Below are 20,479 nucleotides of genomic sequence, written 5' to 3' on the forward strand. Positions count from 1 at the left end.
TCCCTTAGGGCCTTACTACCTATGGCAGCAGAAGGTAATACTGGAGGTGAACACTGTAACATGAAGTGTGGCACTACCCTGAAGGTCAGTAGGCATGTTTTTGGAATGTGCTAAGGAACTTGATGTCTAAATCACTGGGGTTAAGGGGACTTCCCTGGTTGTCCAGTGGCTAAGACTCTGTGCTCTCAATGCAGGGGGCCCGGGTTCAATCCCTGGTCAGGGAACTAGATCCCACATGCCACAACTAAGAGTTTGCATGCTGCAACTGAAGATCCCGCAGGCCGCAACTAAGACCCCGCACAGCCAAATAAAAAAATAATAATAATAAAATAAATAAATAAAAATGAATGAGATAATATATTATTAAAAAAAATTGGGGTTAAATTTCATGTTTCAAGGGTCTGCAAAGAATCTCAGGTATACGCCCATGGTCTATCAGATGCTCGGTGTGTGTGACATGGCTGGAGAACTTGGCTCCACGATGAACATGTTAGACGTTGGTGGGGACATCACAGGAACAAACTTCAGCTGGAAGAGGTTAATCATGTTGCCAGCCCTTTGCTTGATGTCCACTTTCCTGAAGGATCTGGTGTTAAGATAACTTCAGGACCTGGAAGATACTGTGTGTCTTCTGCATTTACATTTGCTGTTAACATCATTGCAAGGAAAGTTGTTGAAAATGATACATTTTTCTCTGGAATAGAAAAACCAGAAGTGATGAACCAGCCTTCATGTACTATATGAATGATGTTGTTTATGGTTATGTTGCAAGTAAACTGTCTAAGGACTTAAATACCATCCCAGTCACAAGAAATACAAGGAAGATGCTTACAAGCAGCCCTTGCGGTCCATCCTGTGATGAGGTTGATCAAATTGTGGAAAACTCTCTTCTTCTTGTATGTGGGAGATTGGCTTTTCTCTGATAACACGGGAGCAAATTCTTTCCATGAACCATCTGCTTTTAATTATTATTCACAGGCCAGCCATTTATTACATGATGTTTTTCAATGATTGGCATGAGATGCAGGATGCTGGAATCACATCAGACACAATGATGAAAGCTTCTTCTTTGTGCCTTCATTCACTCAGCCGAGGCTACAAGACAGCTTCTCCACTGAAGCTTAAACAGGTGTTAACACTTCTTTAGATCTGAAGTTGCAGGGGAAGCTTGTCTGGTCTACGTTCCAGTGTGGAAAAAATGTGAACAATCTTATTCTGTTAATTCTCTTGGAAACAAAGACTATTAGTAATAGGTATTTGGAACCAGATGATATCAGCTTTCATCTATAATTCACTGGGGGTAATTGGGAGATTTAGGTAATGTATCCAGATTTAAACTTACCAGTTTGCCCTACCCCTTAAGCATTTAAAATAAAATATGCAACAAAATGGATGACTGAGTGGCAATGGAAGCCCATTAACTGGGTTTCCCATTAAACCATTTTCATACAAGTAGTACACAGTTTTTTTTTTTAAATAAATTTATTTATTTATTTATTTATTTTTAGCTGTGTTGGGTCTTCGTTTCTGTGCGAGGGCTTTCTCTAGTTGTGGCGAGTGGGGGCCATTCTTCATCGCGGTGCGCGGGCCTCTCACTATCGTGGCCTCTCTTGCTGCGGAGCACAGGCTCCAGATGCGCAGGCTCAGTAGCTGTGGCTCACAAGCCCAGTTGCTCTGCAGCATGTGGGATCTTCCCAGACCAGGGCTCAAATCCGTGTCCCCTGCATTGGCAGGCAGATTCTCAACCACTGCGCCCCCAGGGAAGTCCTAGTGCACAGTTTTATATTAAGGGTTCATGTTAAAAAGTCTGTAAAGTTAACGTCTTTCACTCAGATATATCAAATGTCAGTGGAAGAACAGTGTGACTTCAGTAGATATGTTTAGTGTATATAGAATGTGTAAATTTAAGCTTTGAACTGTAGTTTAATAAATGTAAAATTGCATCATAGTATTTGTTGTATTTGACCTAATGTAACCTTTGTATGACTGCAATAAAATTTTGCATAGAGTAAAAAGCAATTACACTTCAGGTTTTCTGAGATTATGAGTGTTTTTGTAGTCATTTTGAATCTGACCACACCAGACTGAATACTGAGAAATCTATTTCTTTTGCTAAAGTAGTCTTTTGTCCCTCACTAGTTTGCTGCCCATTTTCTGAAATAATAATAAGATTACTTATTTTCATAGTATTTCTGGACAACCCTTTGTCTATAATATCGTTGACAAACCAAAATATTTACTATAGAACCTCTAATACATTAAGCACTTGATATGAAATACTTACCAGAGCTGCCTGCCTTTTTTTTTTTTTTTTTAATTAATTAATTAATTTATTTATGGCTGTGTTGGGTCTTTGTTTCTGTGCGAGGGCTTTCTCTAGTTGTGGCAAGCGGGGGCCACTCTTCATCGCGGTGTGTGGGCCTCTCACTATCGCGGCCTCTCTTGTTGTGGAGCACAGGCTCCAGACGCGCAGGCTCAGTAGTTGTGGCTCACGGGCCCAGTTGCTCCGTGGCATGTGGGATCTTCCCAGACCAGGGCTCGAACCCGTGTCCCCTGCATTGGCAGGCAGATTCTCAACCACTGCGCCACCAGGGAAGCCCTGCCTGCCTTTTGATCAGGAGTTGGTGCGACGTCCAGTGACTTACAGGGATCGTAATTCTTTATGTCCACCAGTCTCCTTTCTTTGATAGATTCCCATATAAAATCTGGGTTTGCAATATAAATATGGTTCTTTTGGATAGACTTCAGTTGATACTGGCTCAGAACATCAGCATTGTCTAAGATTACATGTGTACACTAAGAAAAAATCAATTCATTATGCATTAGTTAAAAACAAAATTTAAATAAATTATTTCTACCTGTTTCTCACCCCATTTGTAATAATTTTTTTTCAGATTTCTAAAACTCTTATGAATGACAATTTCTAGTTACATAAAAGTTTAAAAAAATCAACAGAGTACGGATATGGATACACCATAATTGATTTACCATCTAACCACCTCACCGTAAGAAGTAAAAATTGAAGTCCACAGTCATTAGACCCAGGCCTGCAAATGCAGGGCCTGCCCCTGTACGCTGCTCTCCCCTCTGTGGGTCATTGGCGGGGCTGGCCCAGCCTGCCCCATCCTGGACCATAGCCCTGGGGTTTGCCTACAGGAAGCCTGATTTGTTCTGTGAAGCACATTCAACTCCAACTGGGTGCTGGGTGCTTCTCTGGTATTTAATAGTTTGCCTATGAATATCAGAAACAGAATGTCCCAGTTTACCTATATTTTAGGCAGAATTGTATATTCTTCCCTTACACAGCTTTCCTCACTTACCTGACTCACCATTTCTGTGGATGGATGAATAATTCATGCCTGTTCTCAGTTCATTTTCTGGGTAGAGAATGACAACATGGTCTCTCATTTTTAGAAACTCTCACATACTGTGAGTGCAATCTTTTTGGACATTATTTTCCAATGTACATAAACATCTGAAATGTGCACACCAGCTACTATAACAAAGGAAGCAGCTTGATACGTGATGGTGAGGAATGATCTCTCAGATAAATCGTGAAGTGGAAAAGCAAGTGCAGACCGTGTCTGCTGTGCTGCATCTGTGGCTGAAACAGAGCTGTGTGCTTGTGTGTGTTGTCTGCGCAGAGAGCAGCTCCAGAACTGGTCCGGGCAGTTCCTGGTCCGGGCAGATCCTGGTCCGGGCAGATCCCACGTGCCGCGGAGCAACTAAGCCCATGCACAACAACTACTGAGCCTGCGCTCTAGAGCCCATGAGCCACAACTACTGAGCCCATGTGCCACAACTACTGAAGCCCATGCACCTAGAGCCTGTGCTCCACAACAAGAGAAGCCACCGCAATGAGAAGCCCGCGCACCGCAACGAAGAGTAGCACCTGCTCGCCACAACTAGAGAAAGTCCGCGCACAGCAATGAAGACCCAACGTGGCCAAAAATAAATAAATAAATAAATAAATGTATATATATAAAAAAAGAAACAATAAACTAATGAATGGTGAGATACCGGGTTTAATTCACAGTAGCTCTTTGTCGGTCTTTGAACCTGGAGTCTGTTCTAGCAGCTTGCCCACAGTAAGCTGGTGTTTCCTGAAGGGCGGTGGGTCCCACTGGTTTAAGGAGGGTCAGCGAGCAGCTGTCTCTCTCCACACGGCCTCTTAACCCTTGACCACCGGGTTCCCCTGGCTGTAGTCCCACCCTAGGCCCTTGCTGGGCAGTAGTGCCCATGTGAGGCCCTAAATGCCACCTGTGTGCAGACAACCCCCAGTGTAGGGCAGAAGGTCCGCTGCGTCCCAGCGCGTTCCTGACATGCAGAGCCCCCTCCTGGACAGCCACCGCCAGGGCTCCGTCCTGGGCTTCGGCCCTTGACTGCCCCTCCACCCCCGGGAGCCAGGCCCTGTCCCCATCCCTTTGGCCCCGGCCCTCCACCCAGCAGCAGAGCCCTGACTGTCTCCCCTCTCTGCCCCTCATCTCTTCTCCACACTGAAGCATGAGCAACCTTTTTATTTTGAAAATTATGTTCCAAATGAAATTCAAATTTCCTATCATGGTTCAAGGCCTGGCCTCTCCCCAGCCTCATTCTGGCCGAGGTGGCTTTATCTTCAGGTTGGCAAAACCCTCAGGGCCTTCACACAGCTGTTCCTTCTGCCCAGGACCCTTCCCCCTACCCTACCCACACTTGTGTATCCCACCCAAGATGTAGTATCCGCCCAAAAAATTAACGAATGAGGGCTCCACATTTCTTTTTTCTTATGCGGTCTGGTTAAATGGAAGTCCCTTGATTTAACTCTGCCTTTCCTTCGTATTAATATTTATTAACTTCATAGGTATTGATTGTCTTTTACATTCAAATTGATTCAAAATTATCAGTGTGTAGATGGGAATGATGATAGATACTGTGAAAGATATTAGACTACGCTATGTAGGTTAATCTATCTTGCTCTCAATGCCCAACAGTTAAAAAACAAAAAATAAACAAACTAAACTCTGTAATGAATCTTTCACCGTTTTCAAAACAGTCTGTGTCATATGCCCGGCCTGTGCTGGACAAGGCAGGCTGAAGCCAGCATGGCTGCTCAGACCCACCTCTGGATTCAGATTTGTCCTGGGTGAGTTATTAAGTCCTCTGACCTGGTCTTTAAAAAATATTTTCTAATAGAAAAGTAGTTCATGTTCACCTCAGAAAATACTGAAGATACAGAACTGTGTAACAATAACAAAATAATCTCAAAACTAGGGTTCCTGTTTTGCTTTTTCTTCCAGGCTTTTTTCTATATGTATGTATTGTAATGGAATATAGGATTATCAAAATTGAAACCATACTATATTCATAATATCTATCTTGCATTTTATGTCAGCATTTTATCTTTAATATTGTATCATTAAGCATTCTTGGAAAACATTTTTTTTCACCAATAAGATTTTTTTTTTAACATCTTTATTGGAGTATAATTGCTTTACAATGATGTGTTAGTTTCTGCTTTATAACAAAGTGAATCAGCTATACATATACATATATCCCCATATCTCCTCCCTCTTGCGTCTCCCTCCCACCCTCCTTATCCCACCCCTCTAGGTGGTCACAAACCACCGAGCTGATCTCCCTGTGCTATGCGGCTGCTTCCCACTAGCTATCTATTTTACATTTGGTAGTGTATATATGTCCATGCCACTCTCTCACTTTGTCCCAGCTTACCCTTTGCCCTCCCAGTGTCCTCAGGTCCATTCTCTACGTCTGCATCTTTATTCCTGTCCTGCTCCTAGGTTCTTCAGATCCATTTTCTTTTTTTTTATTTTAGATTCCATATATATGTGTTAGTATATGGTATTTTTCTCTTTCTGACTTACTTCACTCTGTATGACAGTCTCTAGGTCCATCCACCTCACTGCAAGTAACTCAATTTCGTTTCTTTTTATGGATGAGTAATATTCCATTGTATATATATGCCACATCTTCTTTATCCATTCACCTGTTGATGGACACTTAAGTTGCTTCCATGTCCTGGGTATTGTAGAGCTGCAATGAACATTGTGGTACATGACTCTTTGAATTATGGTTTTCTCAGGGTATATGCCCAGTAGTGGGATTGCTGGGTCATATGGTAGTTCTATTTTTAGTTTTTAAAGGAACCTCCATACTGTTCTCTATAGTGGTTGTATCAATTTACATTCCCACCAACAGTGCAAGAGGGTTCCCTTTTCTCCACACCCTCTCCAGCATTTATTGTTTGTAGATTTTTTGATGATGGCCATTCTGACTGGTGTGAGGTGATACCTCACTGTAGTTTTGATTTGCATTTCTCTAATGATTAGTGATGTTGAGCATCCTTTCATGTGTTTGCTGGCAATCTGTATATCTTCTTTGGAGAAATGTCTAATTAGGTCTTCTGCCCATTTTTGGATTGGGTTGTTTTTTTGATATTGAGCTGCACGAGCTGCTTGTAAATTTTGGAGATTAATCCTTTGTCAGTTGCTTTGTTTTCAAATATTTTCTCCCATTCTGAGGGTTGTCTTTTCGTCTTGTTTATGGTTTCCTCTGCTGTGCAAAGCTTTTAAGTTTCACTAGGTTCCATTTGTTTATTTTTATTTCCATTTCTCTAGGAGGTGGGTCAAAAAGGATCTTGCTGTGATTTATCTCATAGAGTGTTCTGCCTATGTTTTCCTCTAAGAGTTTTATAGTGTCTGGCCTTACATCTAGGTCTTTAATCCATTTTGAGTTTATTTTTGTGTATGGTGTTAGGGAGTGTTCTAATTTCATTCTTTCACATGTAGCTGTCCAGTTTTCCCAGCACCACTTATTGAAGCGGCTATCTTTTCTCCATTGTATATTCTTGCCTCCTTTATCAAAGATAAGGTGACCATATGTGCGTGGATTTATCTCTGGGCTTTCTATCCTGTTCCATTGATCTATATTTCTGTTTTTCTGCCAGTACCATACTGCCTTGATTACTGTAGCTTTGTAGTATAGTCTGAAGTCTGGGAGCCTGATTCCTCCAGCTCCGTTTTTCTTTCTCAAGATTGCTTTGGTTATTTGGGGTCTTTTGTGTTTCCATACAAATTGTGAAAGTTTTTGTTCTAGTTCTGTGAAAAATGCCATTGGTAGTTTGATAGGGATTGCATTGAATCTGTAGATTGCTTTGGGTAGTATAGGCATTTTCACAATGTTGTTTCTTCCAATCCAAGAACATGGTATATCTCTCTATCTGTTTTTGTCATTTTTAATTTCTTTCATCAGTGTCTTACAGTTTTCTGCATACAGGTCTTTTGTCTCCTTAGGTAGGTTTATTCCTAGGTATTTTATTCTTTTTGTTGCAGTGGTAAATGGGAGTGTTTCCTTAATTTCGCTTTCAGATTTTTCTTTATTAGTGTATAGGAATGGAAGAGATTTCTGTGCATTAATTTTGTATCCTGCTACTTTACCAAATTCGTTGATAAGCTCTAGTAGCTTTTTCGTAGCATCTTTAGGATTCTCTGTGTATAGTATCATGTCATCTGCAAACAGTGACAGCTTTACTTCTTTTCCGATTTGGATTCTTTTTATTTCTTTTTCTTCTCTGATCGCTGTGGCTAAAACTTCCAAAACTATGTTGAATAATAGTGGTGAGAGTGGACAACCTTGTCTTGCTCCTGATCAGTGGCTCCCAGAAGCAGGCTTAAATTAAGCCCCTTTAAAATACTGTATGGCAGGCCATTGCAGGTGTGTGCCCAGGCAGGAGAATCTATAATGCTAAAGAGCTAGCAGTGGCCAATCACATTAAAACTTTGGGCGCTTATACTATTCATGAGTTTACCTCCAACAGGTCTGCCCATCCAACCGAAGTAGATGGGAATTCCACTGGAGAAGGAGCAATCAATTTGTTTAATTTTGTCCAGAGAAATACAGGAACCTAGCATATGTACTGGAAGTGGAACCAAAACCCCAAGTTCAGTTACAAATTAGACAACAAGTGCTAAGTTTCATTGGGTTCAAATAGCTGTGGGTAAAAAGGACTGACTAAAGATTCTAAGGAATATTCGTCACCTCCGTTCAGCAGAATGGTATTTGTTTCTTTTCCACAAGATTGTGGAATGGACATTGACAGTGGGGGACTGTAATAGGAAAGAATCTTCTGTATTCTATTACAAGTGAATCACTAAAGGGATGTTGCCTGTAAGCTTAAGTTATACACAATGGCCCATCTCTGGGATCCCTGCCTGCCAGGTAATGAGCATTAAGCTAAAATACCTTTGTTTAAATCACAAACCTCCTGACCAGGCTCACCTGTGAATGACTGACTGCAGGGAGGAAGAAATTAACCCATCCCCTCCAGAGGCTGATGGGAACCAGGAGATATTTGACTTTACTACCCTTTGAGTATAAAAGGAGCCTGAATTCTAACTCAGGCAAGATAGTTCCTTAGGGGCACGAGCCCACCATCTACTCGGTCTGCGGGCTTTCCGAATAGAGTCGTTAGTCCTTGCCCCAAGTACTGCTTTTTGGGATTATTGGCCTCTCCTGCGGCGCAAGCAATACAAGCTTCGACTTGGTAACAGTAGTTCATTTCTTAGACTGTACCGGTTGTTACAAATAGCACTTCATTTGCTTTCTTTAAATATTTATTTAAACAGACACAAAGCCCGGATGTGTACACAATGGTAACCTGCAGTGTCTGCATCTGCAGTGGCAATTAAGAAAACGGTTTTTGAGTTTTGCACTTTAGTGTTCAAAACAGAACTAGGTTTATTTTAATAAAAAATAAGCAAAATAAAATTAGGCTTTATTACCTAATGGGCGCAGAGCCAAATACGCATTAGGCAGAAAAGACGAGCGATAGCTACTTTAGGAGTGAATTCATCACAAGGTTACCTTTGCCTCATCAAAGAGTGTGGCCGACTGTCCTTTTTTCTTTTACTTGGTCACTCGTGGCACAGAAGACAAAAACAAAAAACAAAAGACGCGGAACTAGACAGACGCCCCCGCCCCAACCGCGAGGGGGCCAGCCGAAGTTTTGAATGGCAGGGGAGGGGCTCGGTCTGTCCCGGAAGTTCTCTCCGGGAGCTGTTTCCCCCCGCGTCTCCGCCCGCCACCACCACCCCTTGCCCGCGCCCGGGCGGAAGACGCCGGGCCGTGAGCGCCTAGTAACGTGGAACTCCGGGTCGCCGGGAGTGGTAGTTTGCGTGAGTCCGGCTACGCGCTCTCGCAACCGCAGAGGGGCAGGTGGGAACTACATTTCCCAGGAGCCCTCGGGCCCGGGCGGAGCCGGGCTGGCCGCGGAGGCTGTGGCGGGTGGTTTGTAAGGGTAGCGGCGGCGACGACGACGGCTCGGGCCCTGGCGTGAGTGGACTGAGAGGCTGTGGCCGCGGAGCGGGACTTCGTGGCGGGGTTGGGGTGGGGGTGGGGAGGACCGGAGGAGCTGGTGTGTTCGTCGCCCTGCATCCACGAGGGACGGTGGGGCGCGCGGGGAGCGGCGCCGGGCGGCGGGGGGACCTCTGGGTCAGTGTCGGGCCTGCGAGCGCTGTTCCGCGGCGGCTTCTCGCGGGCTCCCGCCGCTTGTGGTCTCGGCCGCGCTCTGAGCTGCTGCGCGGAGGCGCGGGGCCGCAGCTGCGCGAGGAGCGCGTCGGTGCGTCACCTTCCTGCTGGTCAGGGCCGGTCTGCCTGCCGGCAGGTGCGGTCTTGCAAAGCTTCGGGTTTGAAAGCTTTGCTGTGGGTTGGTGGCTTTCAAGGACGTGTACTTTGGGAGACCGGTAAGTCACCTTCCTAAGCGACCAGTTACTTCTCAAGGCCTGAGGGAGGCTTTGAATAGTTTGCGTCTACGCTTTCCGCCTCTCGAGGTAGAGAATTTATCCCCCCCGCCCCGCTGCTTTAAAGAATGTTTACGTGGCAGTCTTTGGAGGTTTCAAGGCTGTCCGTTCATTTCAAACAGATTTTGATATCAGGAAGATCTGAGTCCACCTGCTAATAATCCTTTCTAGGCATTTTGCTGTATATGTTCCCTTTACCAAGGCCTTAGCATCAATACTAAGTAACAGGTTAAGGTGGAATTGTATTTCTGTGCGTCATGCTGACAGTAAATATACCTCTAGGATGGTAGTGATGAAGCTGAAATGAAGCAGGGGAGGTTTCTTTTTCACGTGGGCGAGAGATGTGTTACCGAAAGTGAGTTCCGGATGCTCCTACTCAAAAGCCAGTGAAGAGGCAAGGCTGGTGGAAAGGAAAGTTTGCTTTCTTTTGGGTGCCGGGAGCGGGGAGGGCGACTCCTGTCCAAAGGCCGACTCCCCTCCCCCGCCCTCCCCGGCGACAGTCGACAGTCGTGGGTCAAGAGCTGTTATAGGCGGCGGGAGGGGCCCACGTGGAAGCAGCGCAGGCAGCTCGGACAGGCATCTTGAAGCTGGTCATGCGGTGCTCTGGCCAGCGTCATCTTGACTGTTTTAAGTAGTTAATCTTCGGTTCCAAAGTCGGTTTGTTCCCATTTTCTTGAGGCCAGTTCTTAGAATTGCGGCAGCTTTTGTCATGGCTACAGTTAATGTAGTTCACTTCTCCCACCTGATGGGGGTTTCAGTATCTACAAGACAGCCCACCGGAGAGGGCTCAGGATATTAGCTACAGCCCTTGAGAAGGAGCTAAAGTGCCTTGCCTTTGCTTAATGACTAAACTATTATTGTTTTGTCCTGTTTGACTGCTTTTCTTTGCTTCTGCATTTTCTCACTTCTCTGGTTAAACTTATTCTTTGGCTAAAGTTTTTCCACAGACAAAAAGGCAGGCTGAGGACATGGAGGGCAGGGACCATAGGGTCCTGCTCTGTTTTAGATGCAGACGTCTGAATGCTGCATCACAACGGTGCTTGCGCTTGCCAGTCTAGTAGGGAACTTTGCTAGTTTTTTTTGTTTTGTTTTGTTTTAATTGGAGTACAGTTAATTTACAATGTTGTGTTTCAAGTGTACAGCAAAGTGATTCAATTATACGTGCATACATATTCTTTTTCAGGTTGTTTCCCTTTATAGGTTATTACAAGATATTGAGTAGAGTTCCCTGTGCTGTACAGCAGATCCTTGTTGTTTACCTGTTTTATGTTTAGTAGTGTGTATCTGTTAATCCTAAACTTCTGATTTATGCCTTCCAACCCCACCCCCTGCCAATCTACTTTGGTAACCATAAGTGTTTTCTGTGTCTGAGTCTGTTTCTGTTTTGTAAATGAGTTCATTTGTATCTTTTTTTTTTTAGATTCCACATCTAAGTTATATCATATGATATTTGTCTTTCTCTGTCTGACTTCACTTAATATGGTCATTTCTAGGTCCATCCATGTTGCTGCAAATGGCAATTTTCCATTATTTTTTATGGCTACTACTCTATTGTATATATGTACCACATCTTCTTTATTTATCTGTCAGTGGACATTTAGGTTGTGTCCATGTCTTGGCTACTGTAAATAGTGCTGCTATGAACATTGGGGTGCATGTATCTTCTACAATTAGGGTTTTCTGTGAATATATGCCCAGAAGTGGGATGGCTGGATCATATGGTAGCTCTACTGTTAGTTTTTTAAGGAGCTTCTTTACTGTTCTCCATAGTGGCTGCACTAACTTACATTCCCACCAACAGTGTAGGAGGGTTCCCTTTTCACACCTTCTTCAACATTCATTATTTGTAGACTTTTTAATGATGCTATTCTGACTGGTGTGAGGTGATACCTCATTGTGGTTTTGATTTGCATTTCCCTGATGATTACTGATGTTAAGCATCTTTTCATGTGCCTGTTGGCCATCTGTATGTCTTCTTTGGAGAAACGTCTATTTAGGTCTTCTGCTCACGTGTTGATTGGGTTGTTTGTTTTCTTGATGTTGAGCTGTATGATCTGTTTTTATATTTTGGAAATTAATATCTTGTTGGTCACTTCGTTTGTAAATATTTTCTCCCATTCTGCAGGTTGTCTTTTTGTTTTGCTTATGGTTTCCTTTGCTGTGCAAAAGCTTTTAAGTTTTATTAGGTCCCATTTTGTTTTTTTGTTTTGATTTTATTTTCATTACTCAGGAGACAGATTGAAAAAATATTGCTACAATTTATGTCAAAGAGTGTTCTGCCTGTGTTTTACTCTAGGAGTTTTGTAGTATCCGGTCTTATATTTAGGTCTTTAATCCATTTAGAATTTATTTTTGTATATGGTCTTACAGAATGTTCCAATCTCATTCTTTTACATGTAGCCGTCCAGTTTTCCCAGCGCCACTTATTGAAGAGACTGTCTTTTCTCCATTGTGTATTCTTGCCTCCTTTGTCATAGATTAAGTGTGTGGACCATAAGTGTGTGGGTTTATTTCTGGGCTGTCTATCCTGGTCCATTAATCTGTATGTCTGTTTTTGTGCCAGTGCCATACTGTCTTGATTACTGTAGCTTTGTAATATAGTCTGAAATCAGGGCGTGTGATTTCTCCAGCTCTGTTGTTCTTTCTCAATATTCTTTTGACTATTCGGGTTTTTTTGTGCTTCCATACAAATTAAAATTTTTTTGTTCTACTTCTGTGAAAAATGCCATTGATAATTTGATAGGGATTGCATTGAATCTGTAGATTGCCTTGGGTAGTATGGTCATTTTAGCAATATTGATTCTTTCAATCCAAGAACACAGTATATCTCTGCATCTTTTTGTGTTGTCTTCATTTTCTTTCATCAGTGTATTATAGTTTTTGGAGTACAGGTCTTTTGCCCCTTAGGTAGGTTTATTCATAGGTATTTCATTTTTTTATGTGATGGCAAGTGGGGTTGTTTCCTTAATTTCTCCTTCTGACATTTCATTGTAAGTGTATAGAAATGCAGCAGATTTCTGTGTATTAATTTTGTATTCAGTAAATTTACTGAATCCATTGATGAGCTCTAGTAGTTTTCTGGTAGCATCTTTAGGATTTTCTGCATATAGCATCATGTCATTTGCAAACAGTGACAGTTTTACTTCTTTTCCTATTTGGATTCCTTTTCTTTTTCTTCTCTGATTGCTGTGGTTATGACTTCAAAACCATGTTGAATAAAAGTGGTGAGAATGGGCATCCTTTTCCTGTTCCTGATCTTAGAAAAAATGCTTTTCACCATTGAGTATGATGTTAGCTATGGGTTTGTTATATATGGCCTTCGTTATGTTGAGGGATGTTCCCTCTGTGCCCATTTCCTAAGAGTTTTTATCATAAATGAATGTTGAATTTTATCAAAAGTTTTTTCTGCATCTACTGAGATGATCATAATGTTTTTATTCTTCAATTTGTTAATGTGGTGTATCACATTAATTGATTTGCAGATATTGAAAAATCCTTGCATCTCTGGGATAAATCCCACCTGATCATGGTGTATGATCCTTTTAATGTATTGTTGGAGTTTGTTTGCTAGAACTTTGTTGAGGATTTTTGCATCTATGTTCATCAGTGATACTGATCTGTGATTTTCTTTTTTTTGTGATGTCTTTGTTTGGTTTTGGTATCAGGGTGATGGTGGCACATTTAAATAGAATGAGTTCAGACGTGTTCCTCCCTCTGCAATTTTTTGGAATAGTTTGAGAACAGTAGGCGTTAACTCTTCTCTCCGTGTTTGGTAGAATTAACCCGTAAAGCCATCTGGTTCTGGACTTTCGCTTGTTGGGAGTTTTTTAGTTACTCATTCAGTTTCAGTACTGGTAATTGGTCTGTTCATATTTTCTACTTCTTCCCAGCTTAGTCTTGGGAGATTATTGTACCTTTCTAAGAATCTGTCCGTTTCTTCTAGGTTGTCCATTTTATTGGCATATAGTTGCTCATAATAGTCTCATATGATCTTTTGTATTTCTGTGGTGTTGGTTGTAACTTCTCTTTCATTTTTTCTTTCTTTTTAAGGAACGTAATGCAATCTTTTTAAATTTTTTAAAAATAAGTTTGTTTATTTTTGTCTGCATTGCGTCTCCACTGCCGTGCGCGGGCTTTCTTTAGTTGCGGTGAGCGGGGGCTACTCTTAATTGTGGTGCACGGGTTTCTCATTGCGGTGGCTTCTCTTGTTGCAGAGCACGGGCTCTAGGTGCGCAGGCTTCGGTAGTTGTGACACATGGGCTCAGTAGTTGTGGCTCGCAGGCTCAGTAGTTGTGGTGCACAGGCCTAGTTGCTCCGTGGCATGTGGGATCCTCCCGGACCAGGGCTTGAACCCGTGTCCCCTGCACTGGCAGGCAGACTCTTACCCACTGCGCCACCAGGGAAGTCCCTCGTTTCTGATTTTATCGATTTGGGCCCTGTCCCTCTTTTTCTTGATGAGTCTGGCCAGTGGTTTATCAATTTTGTTTATCTTTTCAGGGAACCAGCTTTTAGTTTCATTGATCTTTTCTGTTGTTTTTAAAAACCTTCTCTTTTTTTTTTTTTTCTTAAAGCTTATTACTTTTTTAAAAATAATTAATTAATTAATTAATTTTTGGCTGTGCTGGGTCTTTGTCTCTGTGCAAGGGCTTTCTCCAGTTGCGGCGAGCGGGGGCCACTCTTCATCACGGTGCGCGGGCCTCTCACTGTGGGGGCCTCTCCCGTTGCGGAGCACAGGCTCCAGACGCGCAGGCTCAGTAGTTGTGGCTCATGGGCCTAGCCACTCCGCGGCATGTGGGATCTTCCTGGACCGGGGCACGAACCCGTGTCCCCTGCATTGGCAGGCGGATTCCCAACCACTGCGCCACCAGGGAAGCCCCTCCTTCTCTGTTTTTTGATGTTACAGAATGACCTTGTAGCTTGTCTTTGTTCTAAATTTGGATTTCATGAGTTTCCTGAGGAGGTCATTTAAATTCAATCAAGGTTACTTGGTTGATTCTGATGAAGAGTTGTTGCCTTTTTACATAGGTTTCCAACTCAAAAGTAGTTAGAATTAGTTTGCTTACCACAGTTTAAAAAAATTATTCAGGAGTAAGAGATATCCAGTAAAGTGCCTTAATCTTTTTTTTTTTTTGGCCACACCATGTGGCTTGCCAGATCTTAGTTCCCCAACCAGGGATCGAACCCTGGGCCCTTGGCAGTGAGAGTGCGGAGTCCTAACCACTGGACTGCCAGGGAATTCTCAGAGTGCCTTAATCTTAAGTGTACAGCCCAAACATATATACCAGTGTAGTCACCACCCAGATAAAGAACATCCCTATCATCCCTGAAGGCAGAAACCCCTTCCCAGGCAATACCAGCTTCCTAGACAACCATGATTCTGACTTCTGGACCTGTGAATTTATTTTGCCTATTCTTGAACTTCATACTAAATGGAATCACACAGTATTCGTGTCAGACTTTGATTCAAATTTTCTCATCCATGTCGTTGCCTATAGCAGTAGGTTTTTTTTTTTTTTTAAATGCCGTAATAGCTGTGGTTCTCAAAGTGTGATATCAGTGAGAAAACAAATCACACTGCCGTTTTTGTTTTGTTTTGTTTTGTTTTATTCCCAGTTTTCTCCATTTCAGTTAATGGCATCTCTGTTCTTGCAGTTGTTTAGCCAGAGACTTTTCAGGAATGCAGGAGAGGATCCCAGTAAACTCTGTAGGTTGTGGTAGACAATAAAGGAGTAGTAGGTTGTATAGTCTGATCATACGAGGTTCAAAACTGGGGACTTTGATGGCAGAGGAAGGGAGAATAGTCCAGGTCTAAAAAAGAACAATAAAGCAGACACATATTCCAAGGGTATGGGCTCCATAGGAGGAAGTGTTCTCAGGAAGGTGAGAGAAGAGGTTAAGAATAATAGATTTTGCTTGTGACGCACAGTGAGTGTTTGGCATTGGGATGCTTGGGACACGGAGACAGGATAAGCACATGCGTGGAGATTAGCGTGGCAGGGATGAAGGGTGCTGACATAAATAGATTCCCAAACGTAAAGACATGAACCCTGGAGGAGTCAAGGTGGATAGTGGTGATGGGCTGTAAGAACTGGTGGTTTTCGGGAGGAATGGGGCATTGGTGGGGGCTTCCTGCCGATGGGAGTTATGAAGTCTGGATGACTGGTTCTTATTCTGCCCCTCATAGCTGCACCACATGCACCTCTTCCACCGGGTCCTTAGCTTTTCCTCTAAGTGAGGCCTTTCTGTCCACCCCGTCTAAACTTGCAGTCTCCTACCCTCACATGGCTTTTGTGTGTAGATTCCCCACTAGACTCTGAGTTATTAACTGCTGGCTACCCAGTGCCTACAACAGTACTGGGCACAGAGTAAGAATGCAATAAATGTTAGTTGCTTATCTGTTGCACAGTCACAGAGTTACGCTAGGTATTTGGTTGTTTTAGAGTATGATTCATACAGCATAGCTGTGCTATGAACCAATGAAATTATTATTGTTGAACATTGAATGAACACAAACAATACTTTATAAAACTGAATTATTTTCAACAATATAACCTTAGTTCTGATTTAATTTTAACTTACTTTTAGCAAACATTTATCAAGTTTCTTCTATCTCCCAGGGATGGATGGTGCTAGACAGTGGTGAATATACAGATACCTTCAAGGGACTCACAGCTTGGTAGATTATGAACACAGAAGTGAAATAGCACTAATAATGAGATGACTGCCAAAGTAGTGATGTCAGAGACCTCTAGGAATGCAGATGAGAGACTGCCTGGTGGGCAAGGGATTATAAGGGAGAAGAGGAGTAATGGACAGCAGCAGACAGTTCCAGGTGAAGCCATGGGGTGGTGGTGACTTCTGTTCTGGGACTAGGGAGAACACGGGTTCCCCGGTTGGGCAAAGAAGCAGTACTGGACTAGGGTCAGACGCATGCAAGTGGTTAAAGTGGATATTGATAGTGGCCTGTTTTTCCTTTGGTAATCAGATAACTTAGAAGATGCTCTAGCTCCCTTAGTTTTTGGTCAACTGATTGAGCACTTCTGTAAATTCATCAGTAACTGATTAAATCAGAAGGGAACTTTGAGTTTTGATCCCCTCAATTTGGATATTTTAAAGACGTTTTAAAAATATGTAACTTATTGCCCGATTGCTTTGCTAGTTAAAGTCTTTCATAAGACTTTTCAGTAAGAAATATTCAGTAGGTTTTGGTGTATTCAGTAGGTTGAGGTTTGGGTTGAATAGCTTTAACTAATAATTTTTGTTGGCTGTCTTGTTTCTACAGGTGTTGGAAATTAACATCTCTTCTAGCTTTTACATTATTTAAATACAGTAGTGTCATTGGACTAAAATGTTCCTGATGTCAACCTCTTCAGAGTTAAACAGTGGGCAGAACTTCTTAACCCAGTGGATGACCAGTCCTTCTAGGGCTGGGGTCATATTAAATCGTGGATTTCCTATTTTGGAAGCAGAGGAAGAGAAGCGAGCAAATGTGAACATTTCTACCAGCTTTCCTATTAAACCCACAGATTTTTCAAATAGCTTCAGCTTTATAAGTGAAGAAGATTCACTTCCTGAAGAACAGAAGTTGGAGCCCAACAGCCCTTATAAGTTACAAACAGATAAATCTGAAACACAGAGAGTCTTTCCTTCAACTAAAGAGGGAACACAAATAGTGGCATGTGAGCATGCTCCTGGACACTGGGAAGATAACAAAAATGACTTTATTTCAGATCCTGGGAGTGAATTCAAAGAAGTGGCTTATAAAGACCCACTTTTTAAGAAGCTTGAACAGGTAAAATGGGATTTGACTTAATATGTATCTGTGTTATCGCACAGTTATTGCAGGTACGATGAAAGGTCACCTGTTCCAGGTCTTTTTGTTTCTTCCTCTTTACTGTGAAAGCCTCATAATACCATATTTTGCCTTTTGTTTGATATGAAACATTAAAGCATGTTTAATATGTAAGATATAAATATAGCACTTACGATAACATCTTTAGGTTTCTCCCTCATTTTGTAAAAACTAAATTGGAAATGGTTGACCAAATATTAGGGAGGAAAAGTTGATTATAAATGTACTGATACCTATCCTGTTTTAAGAGTCAAAGGATTCGTGTGACTTTTTCTGTTTCTTAGTTGAGAGTTTAGAGTTTTGGTGGCAGATTTAGTTACTTAGAGATCCCTCTTTTTTTTAATTTTAATTGTTAAAATTTAAAAATTTTTATTTATTTGGCTGTGCCAGGTCTTAGTTGTGGCATGCAGGGTCTTTAGTTGCAGCATGTGGGATCTAGTTCCCTGACCAGGGATTGAACCCGGGCCCCCTGCATTGGGAGCGCGGAGTCTTAACCACTGGACCACCAGGGAAGTCCCTAGAGAGCCCTCTTTGAAACTCTTTATTAGAGAAGATATGAGAAGGGAGATGGGAGGGATCAAGATAAATGTAAGGGGCAAGGGCCCATAAAGAAATTATAAGCTAGTTTAATCAAGTTAATTTTATGTTTAAAAAGCTGAAAGAAGTACAACAGAAGAAGCAGGAACAACTGAAGAGGAAACAGTTAGAGCAACTGCAAAGGCTCATGGAGGAACAGGAGAAGCTGCTCGCCATGGTGTCTGGGCAGCATACACTCCCAGGTATTATGTGCTTACACGAGACCTTTGGTTAGCACAGCGATGGACAGTTACCTACACTTCCTATCTTTCATTGTTTGACAGGCTATTTCTACCATTTCTCTATCATATGTTGCAAACTCCAGTTTCTTAAGAAGCCAAGCAGACAACTATGGAATGGTGGTGGTGTAACATAATTGGGATGAGGGATCTGTGCCATTCTGGAGCATGTGTGCCCTGCTTAAAGGCATTCATATTTATTTATAAAATAAAATTTAAAAAAGACCCAGCAGAATAAAAGATCCAGAGCTGAATTTGGCCTAGGGCTACTGGTTTACAAGCCCTGCCTGATGAATGAAAAACTGCTCAGGGTCATATAGGTGAGTATGTGTAGAAGCCGTTCTGCTCAGCTGAAGAGCCATACCAGAAATGCTTTCTGTGGTCGTAGAGGACGGTTTTTCTCTTGTATGCTAGATCAGTTAACAGAAAGCATGACGTGCTTATCAGTGGGGGGAAAGCGGTGGAAATGTGATCTGGAGCAGTAGTTTTGGAAGTTTTTTGACCATGCCGCATAGTAACAAAAACATTTTAAATGATGACTCATAATTTGCAAGAAATTTCATGAATCAGTTCTTATTGGTGTGCCTGGCAGGTAACAAGGATATTTTCTATTTTGTTTATTCTTTTCTATGTCATTAAAAGAAAATGCCATTCATGATCTGTTGCGTCTGCTGATAAAATGGATTATGTGCCGCAGTTTGAAAAACAGCGATCTGGAGCAGTGTGTTTGCTTCTTGGTGCTGCCTTTTAAGAGACACGCTTTACTGATTCAGGAAAGTGCTTGTTCTCTTCAGAGGTTGCGCTGGACACCGAGAATACAGAGAAGAAAAGATATTGGCAAATGGATGTGCAGAGTGTGGCTTGATGGTACTCGGGGAGTGGTGGTAGTGCTGGAGATGAGAACTGTAGCAAATGAAGAATGGTTTAGGGAATTTGGATGTTCATCTTAGAGAATATAGAGAACGTGGTGTGTATCTTGAAATAATTGAGTGCCTTTTGGAATACATAAAAATAATAATGAAAATCACTTACAATAGCCTGTGATAGTTTTTAAGGTAGAAATAGCACTATGGTAGAGCAATAAGGAAGCAGATTTCAAACTTATTAATATAAGAACTACCTCCATGGAGTTATGGAACAGTTGTTTTAGGGCCATTTTCACATTTTTTGGTTTCAGGACCCTGTAACACTCTTAAATTATTGAGGACCCCAAAGAGCTTGTGTTATATGGGCTACAGCTATTGATATTCACTGTGATAGAAATTTAAAAACTAATTCATTTAAAATAATAACCAATTACATGCTATAAATAACTTTTTTTTTTTTGGCTGCGTTGGGTCGTCGTTGCTGCGTGCGGGCTTTCCCTAGTTGTGGCGAGCAGGGGCTACTCTTTGTTGTGGTGCGCAGGCTTCTCATTGCGGTGGCTTCTCTTGTAGAGCATGGGCTCTAGGCTGAGCGGGCTTCACTAGTTGTGGCGCACAGACTTAGTTGCTTCACGGCACGTGGGATCTTCCTGTACCAGGGCTCGAACCTGTGTCCCCTGCATTGGCAGGGGGATTCTTAACCACTGCACCACCAGAGAAGTCCTAATAACATTTCTTAATGAAAAAAATTTTTCTAAAAAATTAGTGAGAAGAAATTGCATTGTTTAATGTTTTTGAAAATCTCTTGAACTTCTGGCTTAAAGAACTCAGCTGATTCTCGTATCTACTTTTGCCTCCCATCTCTTCAGTTATGTTGTTTTGGTTGATGTATGTGAAAAAAACCCAGCCTCACATGGACATGTAATTGGAAAAAGGAGAGAGGAGTATTTTAATAGGCTTTTCAAATAATTTTGGTTATTTCTTTGATACTGCACCAAACTCAACAAGTGGTCGTTTCTTAGCAGTTATTCACAACATGGAATCTGAAATCATATTAATGAATTTTCATGCTCTATTACATTAAAATATATTAGAATGTCTTGGCATTTTTTTCTTTAAAAATAAAGATTATTAAAAATAATTATTGCATTAATT

At 42.0% G+C, this 20,479-nt stretch overlaps 2 protein-coding genes and 1 pseudogene across 8 annotated transcripts in view; 2 read left to right on the forward strand and 1 right to left on the reverse strand.

Moving 5' to 3' along the window:
• Window positions 1-8,994, reverse strand: part of PARP4 (poly(ADP-ribose) polymerase family member 4) — a 34,402-nt gene extending 25,408 nt beyond the window's left edge. Inside the window, 1 exon segment of the mRNA XM_082435146.1 lies at window positions 8,860-8,994. Coding sequence (XP_082291272.1) covers window positions 8,860-8,870 — 11 coding nt within the window. The 5' untranslated portion in view covers window positions 8,871-8,994.
• Window positions 22-1,351, forward strand: LOC309647565 (antizyme inhibitor 1 pseudogene; annotated as a pseudogene). Its single transcript has 2 exons — window positions 22-34; window positions 353-1,351. The product of its transcript is annotated as an antizyme inhibitor 1 pseudogene (transcript).
• A 236-nt stretch (window positions 8,995-9,230) lies between the features above and the next one.
• The window catches only part of CPAP (centrosome assembly and centriole elongation protein), a 59,908-nt gene continuing 48,659 nt past the window's right edge, over window positions 9,231-20,479 (forward strand). For 2 of the 6 annotated variants that reach the window (XM_082435085.1, XM_082435089.1), the window contains exons 1-3: window positions 9,231-9,327; window positions 17,077-17,586; window positions 18,302-18,425. In XM_082435085.1, the coding sequence (XP_082291211.1) occupies window positions 17,143-17,586; window positions 18,302-18,425 (568 nt within the window). In that variant the 5' untranslated portion in view covers window positions 9,231-9,327; window positions 17,077-17,142. Of the gene's footprint in view, window positions 9,328-9,366; window positions 9,738-16,411; window positions 16,627-17,076; window positions 17,587-18,301; window positions 18,426-18,457; window positions 19,433-20,479 lie in introns of those variants that run through there. The other 4 variants (XM_082435086.1, XM_082435087.1, XM_082435088.1 and 1 more) reach the window with 4 other exon arrangements.

This window comes from Balaenoptera physalus (assembly GCF_965194825.1).
Source record: "Balaenoptera physalus genome assembly, chromosome: 18".
NCBI classification, from domain to species: Eukaryota; Metazoa; Chordata; class Mammalia; order Artiodactyla; family Balaenopteridae; genus Balaenoptera; species Balaenoptera physalus.